The 21,971-nt window shown below is 33.8% G+C and overlaps 3 protein-coding genes across 9 annotated transcripts in view; 1 reads left to right on the top strand and 2 right to left on the bottom strand.

The window, feature by feature from the left end:
- Positions 1–94: 94 nt before the first annotated feature.
- LOC108733588 (60S ribosomal protein L27) lies at positions 95–1,091 on the top strand. The gene is made up of 3 exons (XM_018464798.2): positions 95–270; positions 476–701; positions 827–1,091. Exons 2-3 carry the CDS (start codon positions 483–485, stop codon positions 1,016–1,018), a joined length of 411 nt encoding a protein of 136 aa, XP_018320300.1. The 5' UTR covers positions 95–270; positions 476–482; the 3' UTR covers positions 1,019–1,091.
- A 124-nt stretch (positions 1,092–1,215) lies between these two features.
- On the bottom strand, positions 1,216–5,473 carry LOC108733586 (glucocorticoid-induced transcript 1 protein). 3 transcript variants are annotated; one of them, XM_018464797.1, is made up of 7 exons: positions 5,042–5,473; positions 4,600–4,745; positions 4,315–4,522; positions 4,092–4,258; positions 3,914–4,034; positions 3,693–3,767; positions 1,216–3,182 (listed from the first exon to the last, which is right to left on the bottom strand). In XM_018464797.1, the coding sequence occupies exons 1-7, from the start codon at positions 5,262–5,264 to the stop codon at positions 2,902–2,904; spliced, it is 1,221 nt and encodes a 406-aa protein (XP_018320299.1). In that variant the 5' UTR covers positions 5,265–5,473; the 3' UTR covers positions 1,216–2,901. The 3 variants fall into 3 exon arrangements, with proteins under 3 accessions (XP_018320299.1, XP_018320298.1, XP_018320297.1); XM_018464796.1 differs by having other exon boundaries at positions 3,699–3,767; positions 4,092–4,267; XM_018464795.1 differs by having other exon boundaries at positions 4,092–4,267.
- Positions 5,474–6,592: 1,119 nt separating this feature from the next.
- The window catches only part of LOC108733585 (tripartite motif-containing protein 3), a 47,285-nt gene continuing 31,906 nt past the window's right edge, over positions 6,593–21,971 (bottom strand). For 3 of the 5 annotated variants that reach the window (XM_018464791.1, XM_018464793.1, XM_018464790.2), the window contains exons 2-9: positions 12,738–12,847; positions 12,199–12,219; positions 11,612–12,042; positions 10,473–10,688; positions 8,737–9,457; positions 8,436–8,656; positions 7,505–7,643; positions 6,593–7,451 (exon numbers count right to left, since the gene is read on the bottom strand). In XM_018464791.1, the coding sequence (XP_018320293.1) occupies positions 7,210–7,451; positions 7,505–7,643; positions 8,436–8,656; positions 8,737–9,457; positions 10,473–10,688; positions 11,612–12,042; positions 12,199–12,219; positions 12,738–12,847 (2,101 nt within the window). In that variant the 3' untranslated portion in view covers positions 6,593–7,209. Of the gene's footprint in view, positions 7,452–7,504; positions 7,644–8,435; positions 8,657–8,736; positions 9,458–10,472; positions 10,689–11,611; positions 12,043–12,102; positions 12,175–12,198; positions 12,220–12,737; positions 12,848–21,971 lie in introns of those variants that run through there. The other 2 variants (XM_018464792.2, XM_018464794.1) reach the window with 2 other exon arrangements.

Consider the following 21,971-nt stretch of genomic DNA (forward strand, 5'->3'; position numbering starts at 1 on the left):
TTGCACTAATTATACTCTGTTGCCAAATCTGATTTGAATACAAGTCGAACTAGTTTATTTTTGAGGTAGATTATTACTTATTAGCTTTTATATTAAATAAATGAATAAATAGAAGCAAGGAATGTATAATAACTATTAATTTTTCCACAACTTGTTATTGATACAAGATCACAACATTTTGAAATAGGTATTTTTGCTTATCGCGGTGAGCGTCGTAAGTAATATCGACAATCCAGCAAGTAACTCTTTTCGATTAGAATAATTGTTGTGGTAAGTTTTATGTTTATCCATAATCATCCAAAAAATTAAATGAAATTTTTGTATTTAGCTTTTCATTCTGCATTTATTGAATTAAAACTAATTGATGTAATTATTAATCGATGCTAGTACAGATATTAATTTCTTACTGAAGAATAATAGCTTTTAAGGTTAGGTGCTGTTGTTGGACGTATTATAATCTTTTTTTAATTTTTAGCCTCATCATGGGCAAAATAATGAAAATAGGTAAAGTCGTACTGGTCTTAAGCGGCCGGTACGCAGGTAGAAAGGCTGTCGTCGTGAAAAACAACGATGATGGAACTTCAGAAAAGCCTTATGGGCATGCTGTAGTTGCTGGTATTGATAGATACCCCAGAAAAGTTCATAAACGAATGGGCAAAGCAAAAATACACAAGCGTTCTAAAATTAAGCCATTTATTAAGGTAAGATAAGTTTTAAGTTATTAATGATGATATCAGTGTCATTAGCTATTGTGCATGTAACAAGGGCTTCTCATCTAAAGGTGCTCAAACATTTTATGTTATAAATATATTGCACATCAATTCAGGTAATCAACTACAATCACCTAATGCCCACACGGTACTCCGCTCTTGACTTAACATCGGACCAAAAAGTCAATATTAAAGATTTTAAAGACCCGATTAAGCGAAAGAAGATCAGGTTCCAAATTCGTGTAAAATTTGAGGACAGGTACAAGCAGGGCAAAAACAAATGGTTCTTCCAAAAGTTGAGGTTCTAGTTTATTGTATTGTAATTTATGACTGTTCATTTTTTATTATAAATATAATTTAATAAATAATGAACCATTTTTATCTTTGCTTTTAAGTATCCACATTTTATTTTTGTATTATAAGTTATCAGATTAAATTCGGTGAAAGTGCAGTCTGTTTTCATTAATATGTAAAATATAATGAAGGAGAAAGAACTAAATGAGAATAATTGTCAGTCCATTTATTAGATATGTCTAACATACATGTATTAGAATGTAATGTCCACAGAAAATTGCACTTTTAATAAATTTCTTTGGCTTATAAATGCTGCTCCTAGTTCCAAGAGGATAACGACAAGATAAGGCCTTACAAAAAGTATCACAAAGGTTACAAGAAAGTTTAAAAATAAAAACATCACAGCATTTGTACTAAAAAATTAAACTATAAAAATTTTGATACACAAAAATCTGTGGACAATTTAAAAATTCGTATTCATTTCATAACGTAAGTTTTCCTTAAATATAAATACTTGCAAATCAAAGATATACATATAAGTAGGTATGTAATGTTCTTTACATTGAAACTTCTTCAAATTTACTGAGACTGAAAACGAAATAAACAATTACTACATTACTGCAAATTAGAGGGAAAAAATATACATGTAATATTAATTTTATGAAAAGCTTTGTTATACCCTTTCAATGCATTTACGTTACAAATGAATACCGATGCTCATATTAATTTTTTGCCTAATGAAGGTAACATATTTCTATAAATAACAAAGAGATTACATTTAGTAAACTAACCTGGCCATACTGCTCTACAAAAAGGTACAAACAATTAAAATACTCTGTATTAAAACACACGAGCTAACAAGTGGTTCTGTAAATGTATACCCTTTAAAAAGATCACAGCTTCTTGCAGTCCATTCCACAACACAATGTGGTGATCAGTGCTACCCATCGTATTTCATTAGAAACATTTTTTTTCTTTTCACTTTTCTAATAACAATCGCTTTTCCTTTGATAATGTTTATAATTGTTAATGAACAAGTTCTATATCTAATCGTAAGAAAATCACAATGTATATAAACAGATGTGATTTGAAGCACTGACCATACCTCTAAGTAAACTTTCCTATACGGAATGTACAAAATTATCAACTACAGAACCTGTTGTTTAAATGAGACATTATTCGCAGACATACAACAATTTTTTAGTAGTATTCGTTGAGGCAATTAGCTGTATGCATATTTAGGAACAGGAATACCTTGAAGAACCGAAATAGATTGAAATGTTTTACTATAATAATTATTATTGTCTACTAAAGTGTAGACATACACAATATTATTTGAACGCGAATTGTGTTTTAAGCAAGAAAGTGTTTGAAATACTTGTAAAAAATTGTTGTGACGTGCATACTTATACTTAAATTAAGGAACATTTCACACTAAGTGATAATAAATTCGCACGAAAGTATTAATTACCCAATAGAAGTTCCAGTTACTAACTTAGGACTTAGTAAAAAAACATTCAATATGCCCAAAGTTAATGTAAGGAAATATTTAAAAATGAGAATATGATCATTGGTGTTTTTCAAATATAAATCTGCGAAAATAAGTTACATTACAATATTACAATATTGTTGTGTTGGTTAGTGTGAGATGTTCTCGGGACTGTTTTAAAGACCGCTTTACTGAAAAATAAAAGCCAACGCAAAAGTTCGTTTAAAGACCAAAGGCAGTGCAATTTTGTGATAACTTACAACCTATTTGTTTAAATACTTTTTCGAAAAATATCCATACTTCAACTTCTCAAAATTTAGTTCAATTTTTTCATTGCAATGACAAAATTCAACAGAATAATATGTATATATAAAACGATCTTTAGAAAACTACTATTTCAACAACAAACTATACAAAGTCTGGCTGAGAGGGCACTAGCGGTAATTCTCGGTCAGGAGACGAATTTGAACTCGGTTGCAACAACTGAAATGCCGAACCTAAGCTTGGCTTGAGCTGGAAACTGCAGGGCTGCGGACCACTGTCCAATGTTAAATCTCGCTTCTCGTTTAAAGATTTCAAATGGACCTTTTCACAACCATCTGGAGGCTCACGAGCTAAGAATCGATTGATATGCGGTGACGTACCTAATTTACCACCTTCGTGGTCAGGACTTGAACCTTGACTTCCACCTTTTTATGAAATTAAAGAAAACAGACATTCTTAAATGAATAATCTAATATTAAACGGTAGTAATATTATACATATAACAAACAGTTTTAGAATCATTAGGCTTTTTTAGAGGTATCACTAAAATATGTATTAACAATTCGTGAATTTAATTTCCATTCTTCTCACGATTACTAATCTTTATGTGAGAATTTATTAGAATAGACATGTATACATGTTTTATTTCCATCCAATAATTTCCCATGTGCTTATTCTGGTGCATAATGTGCATATTCACTCAACTAAATAATCTCTAATAGAAATTCCATTCTAATTTTCGCGGTTCGCCTGTTAAAACGCCTCTAAGGAAGGAGCGATAAGAATATTTTTCAAAAAAAACTTTCTCTTTAATGACAACGAAACTAAATTTTATATTTAAAATGTTAAAAACAAATTAAAATTAGTTTGGAAATCAATAATTGGAATGAACATTGAATATTAAAATTGTATTAAAAAAGGAATAAAGTAATTACAAAAACCTGTGTCTCCAGGTGATGAATCCAAATGACCAGGTATTAAAGGGGAAGCTGACTCTCTAGAAGGAGGGCCTAAAGAAAAAATTTTTATTTTAAAGTTGAGATATTATAGTTTGGGTAAAGAAAAGAGACTTAGGTACATATTGGTACAGTAGTAAATTTCTGGTTATAACTGAATCATAATTGCATTTACATGACTAAAAAGTTAAAAGGTATACCTGAAGAATGGCAACTTCCAGTGAATTCTCCTTTCACAGGCGTCTGTGTGTTTACAGATCTTGTTGTTCTAAAAATTTCAGCCAATGGTGCCCTATGACCCTCAGGAACCACTTGACAAAACTAAAAGTTTAATTTTACTAACCAAAATTCAAAATATGATTTGAAATTTCTAACAACCTTTCCAAAGTCTTCATTTTTATCAAAATAATCTGAACCAGATAAAGAAGTTCTTAAAACCAGTCGTTCTATTTCTTGATTAAGACCCTCAACTGAACTGCGTATTGTAGGTTTTGGTATAGGTTTAAGGGGTATATTGATTGGATTTGCCTTTGAAATAGGTGAAACTAAAAAGGCTAAACGAAAGAATAAGAAAATTTGGTTTTGTTTGATAGAGACTTACATGCACTTGTTTGTGAGCTAGTACTTGGTAAAACAAGTGAATGATCACCTGCCATTGCTAAGTTGCTAGGAGATACCAAATGTTTGCCTGTAGAATCCTTATTATTTCTCTGTAATCTTTGCCTTATAATTACTTTCTCAAGTTTATCCTCACTATTTTCAGCTATAACATGCATTTTTCTGGCATCTAGTAAATCTGCCTCATCAGTCTTGAAACCAATAAGTTGTAATAATTAGTTGGTTTACTTTTTAATTTCAACAGAAAAACTTATCAAAATAATTTTACCTGGGTGGCTTTATCGACTTGCAAAAAGTTATGCTGCCAATATAGCATATCTCTTGGCCACTGTCCTTTTAAATAAATTGTATCTAAAGATGCTGTCCTCCTAATAACGTCGGAGGTTGTAGCATGCTCTAATGATTCTGATTTACCTACACACATATATATATACACAAATTGTAATATAAAATTTATACAGGTAAATATATTTGTAATTCATTGGACTACTGATTAAAGCTACATTACATCAGTTGTCTGTACCACTTATGATTTAATAAATTAGATATTCTAAACAAGTATTATAAGAAAACTGTAAGGAGATATTAGAAATACCCGTTCACATATTTTTATTAAACAAAATGTAAACTTAACATACGTTCAGCACAAGGAAAGAAAAAGTCAAATTATTCCAGTTAATTTAAATTATAAATCATTACAAAAAAGTTACCTCTGTATGAAGCAGAACCAGGACTTCTCTGACCTGATGAACGATCCGGAGAAAAACGATTTTTCCAACTACAAGTAGGTGATAAATTCGGACTGTTTCTTCTTAGGTTGTTAGAATTCTTCAGTAATGAAGACATAGGTACCGTAGCCTTCAAAGGGCCCTGTTTGGAACTCGGTGATGATTTCCGTACCCTCGCCGGGGTACCCTGAGTGTGGCCCGACATCACATCTAAATAATAGTAATTGTAAACATTTTCCTATCCATTTTAAACAGTTTGTGAATTGATATTGTCATCACAGCACATTCTGCCTTTTCATTTTATTTTGTACTTTATTACTCAATACTGCTACGGTTTATTCGATATTTATCGCTTAACATTATTGAAAATTCTGCTCATTGTCAGTCTTTTTGTTCTTCCTTGTCATTCCTTGCTCTTCTTTTGTCTGTGGTGCGCAAGTCAATGAAAACTGATCGTTTGTATGCTTTCAATGGTAACGATCTGCATGTGTAGGCACACGTAAGATCACTTCGGTTTTTGATTTAATTTTTTGGAGTTCTTGTTTATTATTGGCATAAACGTTATAATACAACTTAAAAGGGTTATATTCGACATATACTTTGTATATTTTTTAAAAATGTTGAATACTCTAGAATCGTAATCGACAATGTTGGCTAAATGGACGTGGAAGAAGGGTGGGATAAAAAACCATCAAAACTTATCTATGATTAAAAGCAATTTCCGGCTATTTCACGTAGTGGCGCGAGTGGTACGTATCAAATGAACATAAACTTTTTAACAGTACAATTTTAATGAAAAGTGCGGTCTGTAATGTATTGTATCTCAAAATTATAATTAGGTAATGTTTCGAAAAATTTTGCTACTATCAATTTTGACGAACAAGAATTTATATGTGATAGTAACTTAAATGTTGCGTTGAGCGTTGTTCCTCGAAACGTTCAGAGTTGCGAGAACGGTGGTGTCGTTTTGAGTTAAAATCGGTAGTATGTGTGAAATAAAACTTATTAACACTTTATTTGTACATTATAATAATTTAAATGATCATATGTTTCTTTTATAAAAAAGGAGTGCATGAAGAATACAGAAATGTACCGGCAAAAGTTGCTAGCATGGAGCCAGGTAAATTTTTAAGAAACTTCCATTACTTGGCAAATTTACTTTTTTGAAATTTAAATAACTGATAAAGAATTAACGTAAATAGGTAGTATCCAGTAATTTGTAATACTATTAATATCATGTTATGCAGTTTGTCTTAACTGCATATTGAAAGGTTACTTGTATGTATTACTGAGTAACTAAATTTACCTACAATGATTTATTTTATATAACTCTAAGTATGTATTATTCACTTAGAAATTGCTGATAAAATATTCATTTACTTTTTATTTAGACGTGTTCTCTTTAGATGCCCATAATTTTATATTTCGAAAACTTTATAAAAAATATATGGGACATGACTGATTGAGGTTCTATTTTGGAAGTCTTTGGTATAAAGTACTCTTTAATAATGACTTTTAAATAAAACCACATTATAAGAGATTAAACCAACTTTTATTCTCGTACAACTGTTTGAGAAGTAATACAAAAATAAGTCTAATGACTAGAATATATTACAAGCAACACTTTCAAAGTCAACTTAAAAGGTAGATACAAGCAAATCACAAATTAATATAATTGAAATAGTTGTACTATATAATGTGCTGCAGATGTATAAAAGTACAAAAAATATTAAGTACACAGGCAATACAAAAGACTGAGTTGTTTTTTAAGATGGGAAACTGAATGAAATTAAACAATTACTTTTAAAATAGAATGCACAGAAACTATTAATAGATAATCAAATGAAATCTGAATTATTATGATAAAATATAATTTTAATAAAAAGTACATATGAGATATCCTGGATAAAAGTGTGACAAGAGTTAAGTGCACATATTTGGTGTTATACCAAAAAAATACCATTGCTGTTACAATTTATAAGCTACTTTCTTTTTTAATTTTCTTAATTGGTTTTGGTCGTTAGCTCCAATCAATTTCCCATAAGTATATAACAGACTAAAAATTTTAAAACGTTCTGTACACAGGAAATAATCACATGAAGAGATCTCTCTCTCAAGGTAAGGAATCTTGCTGCTATAAAGTTTACTTTCTATAAGTATCTGTACTTTTTTATACAGTTATTTCCTAAGTCTACTACAATAACATAACCATCTGAAGTAGTTGCAATGCCACTGGGCCTTTTTAATTTGTATTCATGAGAATCTATTATATTATTAACTGATTTGTTATTTAAAGCGAGTACTTGAACATAGTTGCGACCCTTTTGCTCAGATCGACTTGCCAAAATGTAACCCTCTGAATCTACAGCAACCCCTCCATATCTTCCTTTTCCTAATAATTATTTACTAGAGAAATTGATAAATTTAAAATGCAAATAGTCTTACCTTTCCCTTCATCAAAAATAAGTTCCATAAAATCACCTTTGGCGGAAAATACTTGAATTCTTGTATCTGCTACTATTATTTCATTAGAAGGCCCTACTGCGACTGAAGAAAGAAGATTAAATGTTCCTTTTTTCCCTACCTGAAAAAAAAATATTCCTACATATTTAAGAACCTATTTTGCACAAATATTATGTTAATCGCAATGTTTCCAATATGTTTCGATTGTCTGAGAAAACTTTTCAATGATATTTTCAGTTAATTAAAAATTGGAGTACATTCAAAAATTGAAGCTTATATATGCAGGGTGTTTCTGAAGTAAGTAGTAAGCTTTGGAGGGAATCCCATGGTGAGTAAAGCAATGTGGTCAAGGGACAAAAGAATTTGTAAGAATTTGCCTTCCGAAGCCGGCTCTGGACGTGAATTACCAACGTATAGAGAAATTTTGATAACAACTAAGCAACCACATCGATGAAAAATGTAAACAGTGACGGTTGTGGAACGATTAATAAAGTAAATATCAACAGTTTACTATTACGCTGCTACACATAATAATCTTTAGAAGCCCATTGTGACAACAATTAATTAAATAACTACATTGTTCATCCCTCATAGTAGGTATGCAGTACTATTTAAAGGACACCTCGATATGATAATAAGAACATATAATACAAAAGAAATACTCGTATAACACGGATGTTTTAACTGATGGAATGAGGCGTTGCAATGCCGTATTTCCCTGCGAGATCTTGCCAGGGCCGGACCGGACTTTCAAATACGTTTTTCTAGAAAACGGTGGATCTTTGTACCACCAAACATTTACTCAATTTTTTTGTTTTATAGTGCTCTACTACCTCCTACAAGCTTGCTACTTATTTCTGTATATATTTTTTTTGTTTATATACTGCACATTTTTTAACAGAGTTGAACTTACTTGGAAAAGATATTTTCCATCGGAATCGAAAACACAAATGGCACTTAATCCGTTATCGGCCACCAATATGTGGCCGTAGTTTTTATCGTATGTGATATCTATCGGTTCTTGAAAGGCATTGTAACTAAAAGTCTTTATTGTCTGACCAACGGTTGTCATTTCGGTTACAGCTTTCGTTCTCCAATTCACAATAACTAAACCATTATTTGACACAGCTATACCTACAAAATAGCGGTCACTAAATAGTAAAGCTTTTAAAACGTTTAAAGTTTATTTGCGAACCTTAGTTCATATAATTTACCTGTACAACTTCGTCCATTAAGACCATCGTTGGTTATGTGCCGAATAAATTCAAAGTTGGAACTAAGAACTTTTATTCTTGAATTTCCTGTGTCCAAAACGTACACTGTTTGATCTTTGTCATCGATAGCAATCGAAACAGGTTGCATGAATTCATCTTTGCAACTGCCTCTACTTCCGTATATTGACACAGGACTGTTATGTTCCGAAACGTCGAAATACAGAGGATTGTCTTTGATGGGCCTATCCAGAACCATTATTTTTATCCCATATCGGCCGGCTAGTATTGGTTTAAACTGAATCTTATAAGTTCCATCTTCGCAGTCGGTGACCTGTACCGGTAAACTATTTGCAGTGTTTTCCGGTTCTACAGGTAGGACTTCCACCGAGACAGGATCTCCCCCTAGACGTTGGGGGTTGCCGTGGTAATCGACCGAATATAGTACGACAGTACCTGTAATGCCTGAGATCATTTCGTCTTCTACTCGGGCAGTGCAAAGGCTAGGAAAGGTGGTACTAGTTCGTACTTTGCCTAGATCACTCAGACTTTCCTCTATCGTTGTGAGACTATTGTTGTGCGAGAATTCGCAAGTGAGAAACGCATTTTCTCGGGGTTCCCCCAAATTAGAAGCCGCGTCAAGCTTTTCTGTTAAACTTTCGATCCTCTGGGTTATATTACGCACTTCTACTTGATACTGAAGACCTTGGCATTCTTGTTCTACCTACCAGAAATGTTAGAGGTTACTACGAGTTACGAATAATAGTAAAACAGGGTGGCGCCTCATTTGAAATGTTAATTATTTATAAGGTATAACCTTTTAACTGAATAACAAATTTTAATAATTATGTCGCTGAATACGTTCCGAGGTTGATTTCTGCCGAATTCTTATAAAATTGTAATTATTAATTATTGTACCTACTACAGCAAACACCTTTTAGATTCAAGGTGACCAAAAATTTACAAAAACTTCCCATTTTTTTGGTAATAAATGTATACTAATGATTATCACTATCCTGTAATTTCTATTTTTGTATTATAAAAAGATAGAGCTTTATTTGTTTTTGATAATCTCTGAAACTGCAAGTGAAATTTTCAATTTTGTTTTTTCATTAAAAAACCCTATGCTTTTAGGCCACATACTATCATGCTCAAACGTGTAAAAACGGAACAATCATAATAGATTAGGAAAGAAGTGGGGAATGTTTACCAATAGAGGCCACATTTAAATTAGGTAGTAATAAAGGAGACCGCAAAGGTCGATATACCCATATATAAATGCGACTTGGGACGTTATAATTTTTGTATAGTTTTATCAATTCGAGATGGCTTCAAACTTCAGACTATGAAAGATCACTGCAGCGTTGTAATTCTTGTAATATTCAACGAATTGCAGCAAGTTATTTGCATAATTCTGTTAATTTTTTAAATTGTTTATCGTTGTATATTAATTATAACTTTCATGAAGGCCCCATAAGAAACTCGCGAAGGCCGCATGCGGTCTCGGGCCGCAGGTTCCCCCATCTCTGAATCAGGATCTATAATCCCACTTTTATTCTGATTTTGAAAAGAAATTATAATTTTTTTTAAAAATAAATTTTTGTGCAAGTGAAATCACTTGGAAAAAATTCATGATGGGCATTGGAAATTTGAAATTATTAGATGAATTTTCACCATTTATTTATGTTTTTTGTCCGAATCTGTCTTGCCCCTCGTGTCGTGCGTGGAACTTACCGTACCTTGTTTTTCTCCGCCTCAATTAAGGAATGTTGCTCTTCCAAGACTTTACGTTTGTCGGCACAAAGAGATTCAACCGCGGTGACCATTTCTTGTTTTCGTTTATCTAGCATCGCCTGCACTTGGTGAAACGTGCTATTCACCTTTTCTAAACATCTCTCTTTGGATTCGTCGAGTCTCTGTAGCTCCCTGCCGACTCCTTCCTGTGCTTGAGTCAACTACAACGGTCGATTTATTTTTAACTGTAATGATGATTTACATGTCGTTCACACTGTCCACCCTTCAATGTTCAAATTTATCTTTGGCAAAATAATTAAAAGTACAAGTGAAAAACATTGTTGACTACAATTTGGTCTTCTACGTTCGCATATGTACGTGGATGATCTGAAAATTCCTACTAAAGTTCTATCAGAAGTGCGTAACATAAACAGACGCTAACGAAACTGTTTTAAATTGCTACTTATATTTTAATTCCCATGAAGCTATTCCTAGCAGTGGTATTTCGTTGATTAGATCTTAATCAGGGCAAAACTGGGAAGAAGAGATTTTCGCGTTCGAGTTTCTCCTAAATTAATAGCAAAGCTTGGCAAAAATCAATCGTAAATACTGAATTTTCTGAAAGTATAATGTAGATAACTGTCTTCAAAAGGACAAAGAATAATAGTGAAGGACTGTTGAGTTATTGGAATGCATTTAGCACAGAAAAATGTGCTCTTTTATCAGGATAATGTACAGGCTTATGAAGACGTAATTACACTGATTTGACCTCTTCTAACTTTCCCATTTTTTAAAACATAGAAAAATGACAATCGCTGGAAAATAATTTACAGTGGCGATGATGAGGAAATTGAACCAGAAACTGATGCATACAAAATTAAAGAATCAAGTTTCTTCTAGAAGAAATTTTCATATTATCCTCGTATATGCCATTCAGAGACTTCTAAGATTAAAAGTTAAAAATAAAACGACTGCGAAGATTATAGACGTGCTACGATACTCGGGAAGCTCTCATTCTGAGGAAGATGCCTAATTTGATTTTTTGAAAATTTTGAAGCAGGAACTTCTTGTGTATTTAATACATGACATATCATAATTTGAACATTACAAGGGTGGAGATATTTTGCTGTTTTGTATGACGTACCTTCGAGATACACTCATTAGCTTTGTACAACAAAATTTCCGACATCCTTTTGATAGCTATGGAAAATGGTATGATGGTGTGTTCGGCACAACTATTTGACGAATCGCTATGCGAACCACCCATGCACAGGGTGCAAAAGACCGTATCACAAGTTTCACAAAACAGCAGTTCTTGATTAATGTGCACTGAACATTTCGGTATTACTTCACGCCTCTGCCTGGACATCAAGTCGAGAAGTTGATTCACTAGAAAGGAGGGCGGCAGAGCCTGGACACCACCCCTCGGTATAGTTATCAATTCCCTGCATATCGGACAACGAAAAGAGCCGGTATCTCTAGTCTGCGAGGCCGCAATACGTGTTAAACAGTGCAAACAGACAGTATGCGAACATTGTAACAATTTGGGGGTGTGCTCGTTGCCATCGTACATACCTAAAAAAGAAAGAAAAGGTGTCTCTATAACGTCAACTGAAACGACGCAAAATGCCTTTCCTATTTTATAGCGGACACGGTCGCGGGTGCAGGTTTATGTGCTGAAGTGAAATGGGGTTTTTTTGATTTTATTTTAGGATACGGAAAGATATTTACTTCCACCTGTCCACAGGCGATCTGTAACAATATTTCGTCTTTATATTTCGTTAATACTGTACTGTTATTAGCATTTACAAGTAAAATAACAACAAGATGGAAACTATGAGAAAGAAACGTTGTGAAGGGTGGAAGATGAATGAATTAGAATCAACGATTAATGTGTTGGAATGCTTATGAACTACGAACTACATATGATTTAGATTATTTTTTTTAGTACTTTCTACGTACTACTGATATTTTAATAAGCCGCAGAGTTTCTTACTTTTGAACTTCAAATAATTCAGCAATTTATATTTCTGGATAAAATTTGAATAAACAATACACAATTGATTTTTATTCTTTCTATTGCCTTTACGTCTCGTGTTACTGACACCGATATTAATCTTTTGTATTGTTAATTTAATGATAGCAACAAAAGTACGTATATGACAAAGTCTTATTTATTTTATAATCGCAAGCAATGTTATAGAAAATACGATCAAATGATTGTTAGAGCATGATAGTTTTCGTTTTACAGAAGTAAAGCAATTTCTTACACAGACAAGTTCCGCAGGTGAGAAAGCTTTCGTTAAAATCTTCATAATTAATGCTGACTGTTTCGACAAGGGTTGAGCTCATACTTGACATTCTCTCCCCGAGTCTTGTTCTGAAACAAAACAAACATAGATAAAATAACGCTGTTAGTTATACGTATGATATCGTAGAATTGGATCTAAAAATATGCAATTATTTTTATCACAGCAGCTTTGCAAAAACATGTGTTTGTATTTTTATTATATGCAGTTGTAACCACATGTTTTTTTCCCACATATGCTATAAAATTTATGAGCATAAACAGAAGGCTTTATTATGCGATTTGTTGAAAACAAAAAAAACGGCGTTCATATCTTTTGAGCTATTTAAATGTATTTAAATGTTCAGTTTTTCTTTGAGCGATTTAACATTTGAAAATGGCATGTGGTTATACATTTACGTAACATACATATGCATGTCCGTACATACATTAACAATGTAGGTCAGCTAGTATTTGGCTGTTACGCAAACACCACGTGCTCATTCTATTACGTTTCAAAAGAAAACATAGAAACGAAAATGAATTTGATAATTGAAATAAATCAGGTTTTGTTGAATCCCATTGTAAAAATGACGGCGGCTTCCACACACAGATGAACAAGCACTTCCTTGATTACTTCAATTTGCAACGACAAAAATGTAGGACGCAATAAAGACAGAGTGAAATGAAAAAATAACTAAAAACTTAGGCCTAATATAAGATCATATGTAACCCGAAAACAGAGCGTATTTCCGTGCGTAGGGTGTTGATTTGGACATCTAAATAATTTTGTGGGAATCATTGAGGAAAAAATCTTCCAATATGTGCTGTAAACCAAACGGTGTTCCCTGAAAAGGTCGTAGGGGTTCCGCGAGATACGTAAGATAAATTAGTTGAGAGCATTATAACCCATTGCACGAAACAAGTTTGTAGACAAGATTCCTCCAGGAAAATACTCCTCCTTGTTAGGTCAGATAGTAAATAATGGCATGGAAAGTCATATAAAGATGGGCGTAAACCACAATGTTTTCCTGTCCTGAGTTTAATCTATGCAATATTCTCTAATCGTTTTAGTCCTTTCTAGGCCTTTTTATAATATCAGCAAGGTAGAAATTCTAAAGCTGTGTTTTTTAAAGTGTGGGTCGCGACCGCCTGGGGGGTCACGAAGCCTCTTTAAGGAGGTCGCAATTCCTTTAAAATTTAAAGTAACTGCGACCCCCTTAAAGAGACTTTTAAAGTAAAAAATAAAATAAAAGCATTCTAGTTTATGATATTGTATTTATTAAGAAAAGGTTAATTCAAGTTTAGGCAGGACTTAGGTTAACACAAATTAACAATTAAGTACGGGTGACATGAATTATTAATGTGAGAAGGAGCAGGCACACATTCACATTGATGTGATGATTGCGTCAGTTTATTGTTAACCAATTTTTCTCATCGCAAATCCGTTTTTTCCACATAAAATTTCTAAATTTAGTGGCATAGTGAAATGAAAAAAATATCTAAAAAGATAGGCCTAATATAAGATCATAGGTATCCGGAAAAGAGAACTGTTTTTCGTGCGTAGGGTGTCGATTTGTTTATCTAAATAATTTTGTGAGAATAATTCAGAAAAAACCTTCCAATATGTACTGTAAACCAAATGGTGTTCCGTGGAAAGGTCGCAGAGGTTCCGCGAGATATGGCGTTTTTTCCTAATAAAATGACCAAACCATCAATGAAAGACCAACGGTTTATTTTATGATATAGGCGAGGAGGTCTTTTTGACTGAAACATCACTACTACCCTTAAAATGAGAGAGTTACTAATGTTTTACTCTTCCAAACAGATTTTTCAAAAAAATGCGTTATAAGCAACGGCAGATGTGGATAAAACTATAAATGAGCATCTATTGAACCTCAAAAAATCCTTGAAAGAATACTTTCAACAGGATTTACAGGACAGCCACTGAATATAGAATCCATTCGCAAATCAGGTTAAACCATCAATGTTGACTATATCGCAGTATGAGAATTTGATTGATATTATCAGTTAATTCAAATTTGAATGACCTTTGGTTCGAACTTAAGGATTGAATACTCTGCAGTTGTTGAGAAGGTTATTACGGTTCCTACTTCAGTTTGTATCGATTTACGCCTACACTAAGAACCGCTGTTGTAAACGATCAATTTGCAATAGAAAGTGTTCATGGCCTATAGTAAAACCTTGTCGTCTTTAGTAACTCGTCGTTTTTAAATCAAATGTAACATTAAGTACCTCTTCACTCTTCTAAATTTTGCTCGACTGTTTCGAAATACGATAAGGAAGAATCGTTGGAATGAGGACAGGGGTGGCGGTAGGGGTAAGAATGATGAGACAGACGAAATGATGACAGAATGGAGTGATAGATTATCTGTGGAATATTACTTCCCCAGCATTTGCTTAAGTGATCCATGAAACCCAAGAAAAACTTGGACAAGGGAGACGGACCCGGAATTGAACCGGTGCCCTCCCCTATCCTTAGCAATCGTTTTAATCTGGAGGTCATGCGTCTCGGTTATGTATGAAGTAATCAATATCTATGTTGTTTAAAAATGGTTCTTAAACCATAATACGAATTTTCAAAGATTTAATTTATTCAGTAAATTTCTTTACTTTAGTATTGCCTGACTGAGTATTGCCGGTCAGCGAATCAAAGAGTACAAGAAGAGGCTTTTGTTTAATGCCATTGGAAGTAACGCTATTGAAAAACGTATGATGGAATATGCTTTGCATGAATATTAGCCAACCCTCTCTGTATTGTCTTGATATGGGTCGTAAACAATAACTATTCACAGGATGTGTGCAGATGAAGTACAAAAGGAAGTAGTTAAATGCCTTTGATATACGGAAGGCTGGATGTTCTAATGGTAAAAAAGTTTAGCCTTGTTATTTATCGTTTAAATGCAAACGTTTGTATATCATTATAATAAGGTTATCAGTCCTAAGATTGGTTTGGCAAGTCCCTTTACTATTTCCTATCCTGAGCAAATCTTAGCATTTCTCTGTACAGTAATCTAATCTAGGTCTACTTTTTCTACTCTTAACTCCTGTTTCTGCTTCCAATATGTCTCTAATTAGTCCCGTACCATCCTACCAACCTCTCTGGCCTATTTCTTATTGAATTCCATAGGGCCCTATGTTCCCTTACTCTTTCACCTGTACAGCACATTTCTTAAAATTCTTATTTTGTTACATTAATGGGATGCAAACTAACAGAGCAAAAAGCACTTCTGTATACATTTCGAGTTCAAAAACACCATATTTTTCTTTGACGCCTTGCTGCTTCTTATGTTAGAAATAAAATAGCAGCACGCCATATACCAATACCAATAAGCAAGAAATCCGTTACCAGAAATACCTCCAGAGACTTTCGCATGCAGTCAGTATTATAATAGTCTGACTAAAGTATGTTTACAAAGGAATATGTTAGGTATGCATATGTTCGTTCGTGCATAGTCCGCATACTTATGTAAATGAGGAAAATGAAAAGTAAAACTATCTTCAATGACTTCGTAAATTGTGTTTTACATTCAAATTAATAGTCGAAGAACGAGGAACAAACCAACACTACCTGTAGATGAATATGAAATAAATAAGTTGGGAGAGCATTTCAAAACTGCATTATAACCCATTGTACGAAACAAGTTTGTAGACAAGATTCCTCCAGGAAAATACTCCTTGTTAGGTCAGATAGTAAATAATGGCTTGGAAAGTCATAAGGTTAGACGTAAACCACAATTCTTCCCTGTCCTGAGTTTATCTATGCAATATTCTCTAATCGTTTTAGTCCTTTCTAGGCCTTTTTATAATATCAGCAAGGTAGAAGTTGTAACGCAGTGTTTTTGAACGTGTGGGTAGCGACCGCCTGGGGGGTCATGAAGCCTCTTTAAGGAGGTCGCAATTACTTTAAAATTTAAAGTAACTGCGACCCCCTTAAAGAGACTTTTAAAGTAAAAAATAAAATAAAAGCATTCTAGTTCATGATATTGTATTTATTAGGAAAACATTAATTCAAGTTTAGGTAGAACTTAGGTTAACACAAATTAACAATGAACACGTAGGTACACATTCACATTGATGTGATGCTTGCGTCTGTTTCTTGTTAATCAATTTTTCTCATCGCAAATCCGTTTTTCTTACATAGAATTAAATCGTTTTCTAAAATCAGGCGATTTCTCTGTTTGCCTTTTATTTGAACCATCGCGATGCATCGAAAAGAACGTAAACTCAACTACTTGTTTAAGTACGAAGGGGCAAATGAAATCAAATACCGTGTAAACTCTATATAACGACACTTAACGGACTGAACATTTTTCGGCGTTATAAAGAGTGGTCGCTAATGGAGAGAAAAAAAAGATATTATTTTACTATTCTATAATAATATGCATTTACCAATACAGTACACATTTTGCACACGAACATTATTATTCATACATTGCATAAAGCCTATTATCTTCGTCTAATGTTTTTTGCTGCTCCAATATTTTAATTGTATTTTGTTACGTATCTCACTCATATCTTTAGATACTGCTGGATCAATTTAATTATATAGAAAGTATTTGTTTAATAGTTTCGCTGCATCAAGTGCTTGTTTGATGCTTGGTGGAGGGACAGGATCGCCTTCTTCTACAACGTACACAGCTGCAGTTCTTATCTATTTCGGCAACTTAGAAAGTACTGCTTAATGATTTATAATGCCGCATTGTTGTCGTTAAATAGAGTGAGCGTGACGCTATATAGAGTGTAATATTGTATAGAAAACAATGTAAACCAACCAAAGTCAAGCAATTTCGACGTTTTAAGGAGTTTGTCGTTAAATCGAGTGACGTTATAAAGATTTTACACTGTATTTCAAAGCTTCTATGGTTAATTGTAGATATTCATTGTTTTCATTATATAGCCAATCCCGGTACCCAAATTGCAACCGATTTACTTTTAGGATGATTCCTAAACTTCCCTTGCCTGTCGCTCGAATTGATGAGAAAGAAAAGCCTGTTTTAAATGGAATTTTGGATCACAAATAAATTTGGAAAATTCTGACTTGACATGCTGTAAATACATCACAAGTTCAGCTAAAAGTACCAAAGCTTTTGTCAGTACTCAGTATTTTGTCTTCCAATAACCACGTAACATTTGTAACGTAAAACAAAAGTGAAGTGAACCCACATTTTTACATATGTTTATAAATAAACGTGTCTAACGCTTTCCCCTTAATAGAATTTCCTACTGTTTTTATAACTATATTGAGGACTTCATTTTATTCCTGTGGTGAGGTTTTGGCCGCAAGAGCTTGCCGATTGGCATCAGCGCTTTCAGACTGTCAATAAAACCACATTTCGAATTAGTCATGGCTTTTGCCCCCCGTCACTACAAAATTAAGTGTTGAACTGTTGTATTCGTGGGAATAGCTTTACAAAATAGCACTTCTTCCATCATTAGATTCAATACGTACAAAAGCTGCGCAAATCGCAATATCCGTAGATTCATCAAACCGCAAGGATACAGAAGGCGTTTATCCTGAGGTAATAGAGTAGTTTTGTGATGATTACCTGAGTACCTGAGGCCTTTCAATGAATTCGATATATGTAACATAAAGAAATACAAGTTAGAAATAGCGGAGGGTAAGAGATCTCGAAATATATTTCCATGAAGTAGATTGAGAAACACAGTTCTTTTATTCTGCAATATGGTCAGTGGAGGTAGTTTGCGCCAATCTCGAGGAGTGTTTCGTGTCAAGTGGATAATAATTGCTGAATAAATCATCAATAAGGACATCCGCTGGTCGCATCATTCAGTTCGTCTGGAAAGCGAGTTCTTGACCTTCACTTCTGGAAATCCTTTAGTCACGCTAAAACAGTCTTCGACGGTTTAATGAATAGCGGAACACGTACTTATTGTTACATACCTATCTACGGAGAGAAAAAGTACGTGCTCGGCAAGTAAATTGGAGTAAACCAACGAACCGATTGAGTGCGAACTGTTAGGCGGCGACGAGAGTAAAAACAATCTGCAAGTTTTACTTATTTTATCAAAGGAACGCACTGAAATCAGTCGAAGGTTATAGCAGTTTAATTGACTCGCATTGTATATTGTTGAACGATTATTATTACTACAATTATCGTTATAATTAATTGTGCTGTTTTTATTGTTGTTCTATTATTATTTGCGACCGTGAATCGATATTCGTTTGTTGCGTAACCATTTTTAGATCGTGGGTTTCTTGAGTGCACGAATAGGTAGTATGATGTGGGCGCACCGAAACAAAACTATCCGGTGTATAAGTACTACAAATGTAACTTACATTCTGCAAATCTTTTTAAAATTGATAGTTAAAAAGAATCAAAATTTTGGGAATCGTTGACAATTATCAAATTTATGTCCGAGTAGTATCTACCTATATAACGTTCCAGAACCCTCAAGAAAATAAACAGGTATTATGTCTTATATAGGGTTGTTCGGAAAGTCATTTCGTTTTTTCCCGACAGAGGATTTAATTGTATTCTTTTGCACCCAACTTCACATTTAAGCCGTATAATTTTTATATGCTTTGAGAGCTCATATAGCAAGGCTTGTGTGTGAAAAATTCCAATTAATTCTACGCAGTAGTTTTTGGTTGGTGCCCTTTTAAATATGGAGAGCGATAAGCAGCATTTTCGACATATCTTACTGTTTTACTACAGAAAGGGTAAAAATGCTGTTCAAGCCAGAAAGAAATTGACTGATGTGTATGGAGAAGGTGTGTTGACAGTACGCCAGTGCCAGAACTGGTTCGCTAAATTTCGATCCGGCAATTTTGATGTCGAAGATGCACCACGTTCGGGAAGGCCGGTTGAAGCTGATAAAGACGCGATAAAGGCATTAGTTGATGTGAACCGGCGAATAACAACACGTGAGATCGGATTGAGGTTAAATTTATCAAATTCAACAGTTTATGACCACTTGAAAGGCCTGGGATTATCCTCGAAGCTCGATGTATGGGTTCCCCATGTTCTCACAGAGAGAAATCTGTGTCGCCGCATTGACGTCTGCGATTCGCTTCTCAAACGTCACGAAAATGATCCGTTTTTGAAGCGCATCATCACTGGGGACGAAAAATGGGTTGTATACAACAACGTCAAACGCAAGAGGTCATGGAGCAAAAAAGATGAACCGGCTCAAACCATTTCCAAAGCCGATATTCACCAAAAAAAGGTGATGCTGTCTGTTTGGTGGGATTTTAAAGGAATCGTTTTTTTTTAGCTTTTACCGGATAACACAACGATTAATTCGGAAGTCTACTGTCATCAGCTGGACAAACTGAATGATGCACTTCAACAGAAAAGGTCAGAACTAATCAACAGGAAAGGTGTAGTGTTTCACCAAGACAACGCGAGACCTCACACAAGTTTGGTCACTCGCCAAAAGCTTTTACAGCTTGAATGGGATACAATGCTACACCCACCATATTCTCCAGACCTGGCACCATCGGATTATTATTTGTTCCGGTCACTCCAAAATTTTTTAGACGGTAAAACCTTCACCTCAAATGAGGAGGTCAAAAACCTCCTCGATCAGTTTTTTGCCAGCAAAGACCAAAAATTTTATGAGCGTGGAATTATGCTACTACCAGAAAGATGGCAAAAGGTGTTGGACCAGAACGGTCAATATATAATTTAATAAAGTATTTGTTTATTATACGAAAACTGTCTTTCATTTCCACAAAAAAAAAAAGAAATGACTCCGAACAACCCTAAGGTATATTTTTTGGGTTACTAACACAGTCTCTTACCCGAAATTTTCATTTTTAATGAAGAAACTGTTCCTACTACTTCCATCACTTGACTTCGTCTTTCTCGCGATTTTTCCATTTCCTGCAACCGCTATTTTTAAATGAATAAGCGGAAGTACGAGTTCAGTAAATTTTCGAGAAATGAATTTAACTTTTACCACATCAATTCTCAAAATGAATTGACCAAGTATTTTTTCTCTTTCACTAATCTCATAAAAATTAGGCGTAGACCCGGAATCATACTCGGAACCCTGAGCTTCGAACAAAACCATGATGGTAGGTAACTCTATAAATTCCGAGTGAGGACAACCCAATCTTTATAATCAAATACATTCAATAATCAAATATATTATGTGTATTTGGGGAGCATTATCAAAAAATTCAAAATGTCAAAAATCATTCGCTACACAACGAGATCAAAAAACGAACCCCCTAAAATATTTATTCTAACTCTATGTAATTCTTAACGTCTAAATGATTTTATATTTTCTGTATATACGTGCTCTCTTGTAAATAGTCAGTTAGGTATAAAACGTATCTAGCAAATTAAATTGGGTATAATATAAGTATAAAATAATATTCTAGAACTATTTCCTCGCGGTTATTATTTTTCTTTTTAGTAATGGTTTTCTCTACTTCCTCATAGGAAATCTTTTACATATAAGTAACAAAATAATGAGGCCAGTTTTGATTTTGCTGTCACGTTTAATGTTAAAATCATTTTTCCGCCATTTGAACCTAATAATGGTTCAGGCGTTCCTAATTTTAGATCGTTTGATGTTATTTCCGATTCTTCATGATTATGTGTAGGTTTGCCGCGTGTTAAACGTGATAGAATGGTATTTATTACGTGGCACTAAGCACGGATCATGAACAGAGAATGGCTCGTATGGCTGTGTGTACTTTCCTTTTCGCTATTTTATAAAAATGAGCATAGCATTCACTAGGAGAAATGAGGAATTACTGGAAGATTAGCAGCCAACAGAATTAAAAGACGCATCACTACATTATACTGTTTAATTCCGCAAAAATCATAAAATGTATATGAGAGCTGATGATGAGAGAGTGAATAAAAAACATTTACAAAGCACCAAATCTAAAGCATAAACACCCTCATTGAAAAATATTCATTATTATTATTAGGGTTTCAAATTTACAGTGCCTTTTTTAATTAACAATTTAATAACTATAGGTAATTTCCCCATAGCTAAACTTACTGATTAAAATAGTTCACTTGACGAAAATATTGTTTAAATATTGGATACGATAAACTGATTTGAAATTAAATAAAATAATTCGAAGTGGTCTGTATTCTGTCGAAACTGCCAGACGCGGATTGCGATTTCGATCTTTTTGGATCTCATCAGCGCGTCGCAGGCAGCTCCGAAAAAACACACACCAACTTTTACCTGCTGTCTTAACAGTGCG

Source organism: Agrilus planipennis, unplaced genomic scaffold (assembly GCF_000699045.2).
Source record: "Agrilus planipennis isolate EAB-ADULT unplaced genomic scaffold, Apla_2.0 scaffold41, whole genome shotgun sequence".
NCBI lineage: Eukaryota > Metazoa > Arthropoda > Insecta > Coleoptera > Buprestidae > Agrilus > Agrilus planipennis.

Coding starts and splice junctions, on each gene's coding strand:
- LOC108733588 (XM_018464798.2), top strand. CDS start 483: ATGGGCAAAATAATGAAAATAGGTAAAGTCGTACTGGTCTTAAGCGGC. Junction 702..826: donor AAATTAAGCCATTTATTAAG/GTAAGATAAGTT, acceptor ACATCAATTCAG/GTAATCAACTACAATCACCT.
- LOC108733586 (XM_018464795.1), bottom strand. CDS start 5,264: ATGTCGGGCCACACTCAGGGTACCCCGGCGAGGGTACGGAAATCATCA. Junction 4,268..4,314: donor TAGCTCACAAACAAGTGCAT/GTAAGTCTCTAT, acceptor TCTTTCGTTTAG/CCTTTTTAGTTTCACCTATT. Junction 3,768..3,913: donor TGGAAGTTGCCATTCTTCAG/GTATACCTTTTA, acceptor TTTTTTCTTTAG/GCCCTCCTTCTAGAGAGTCA.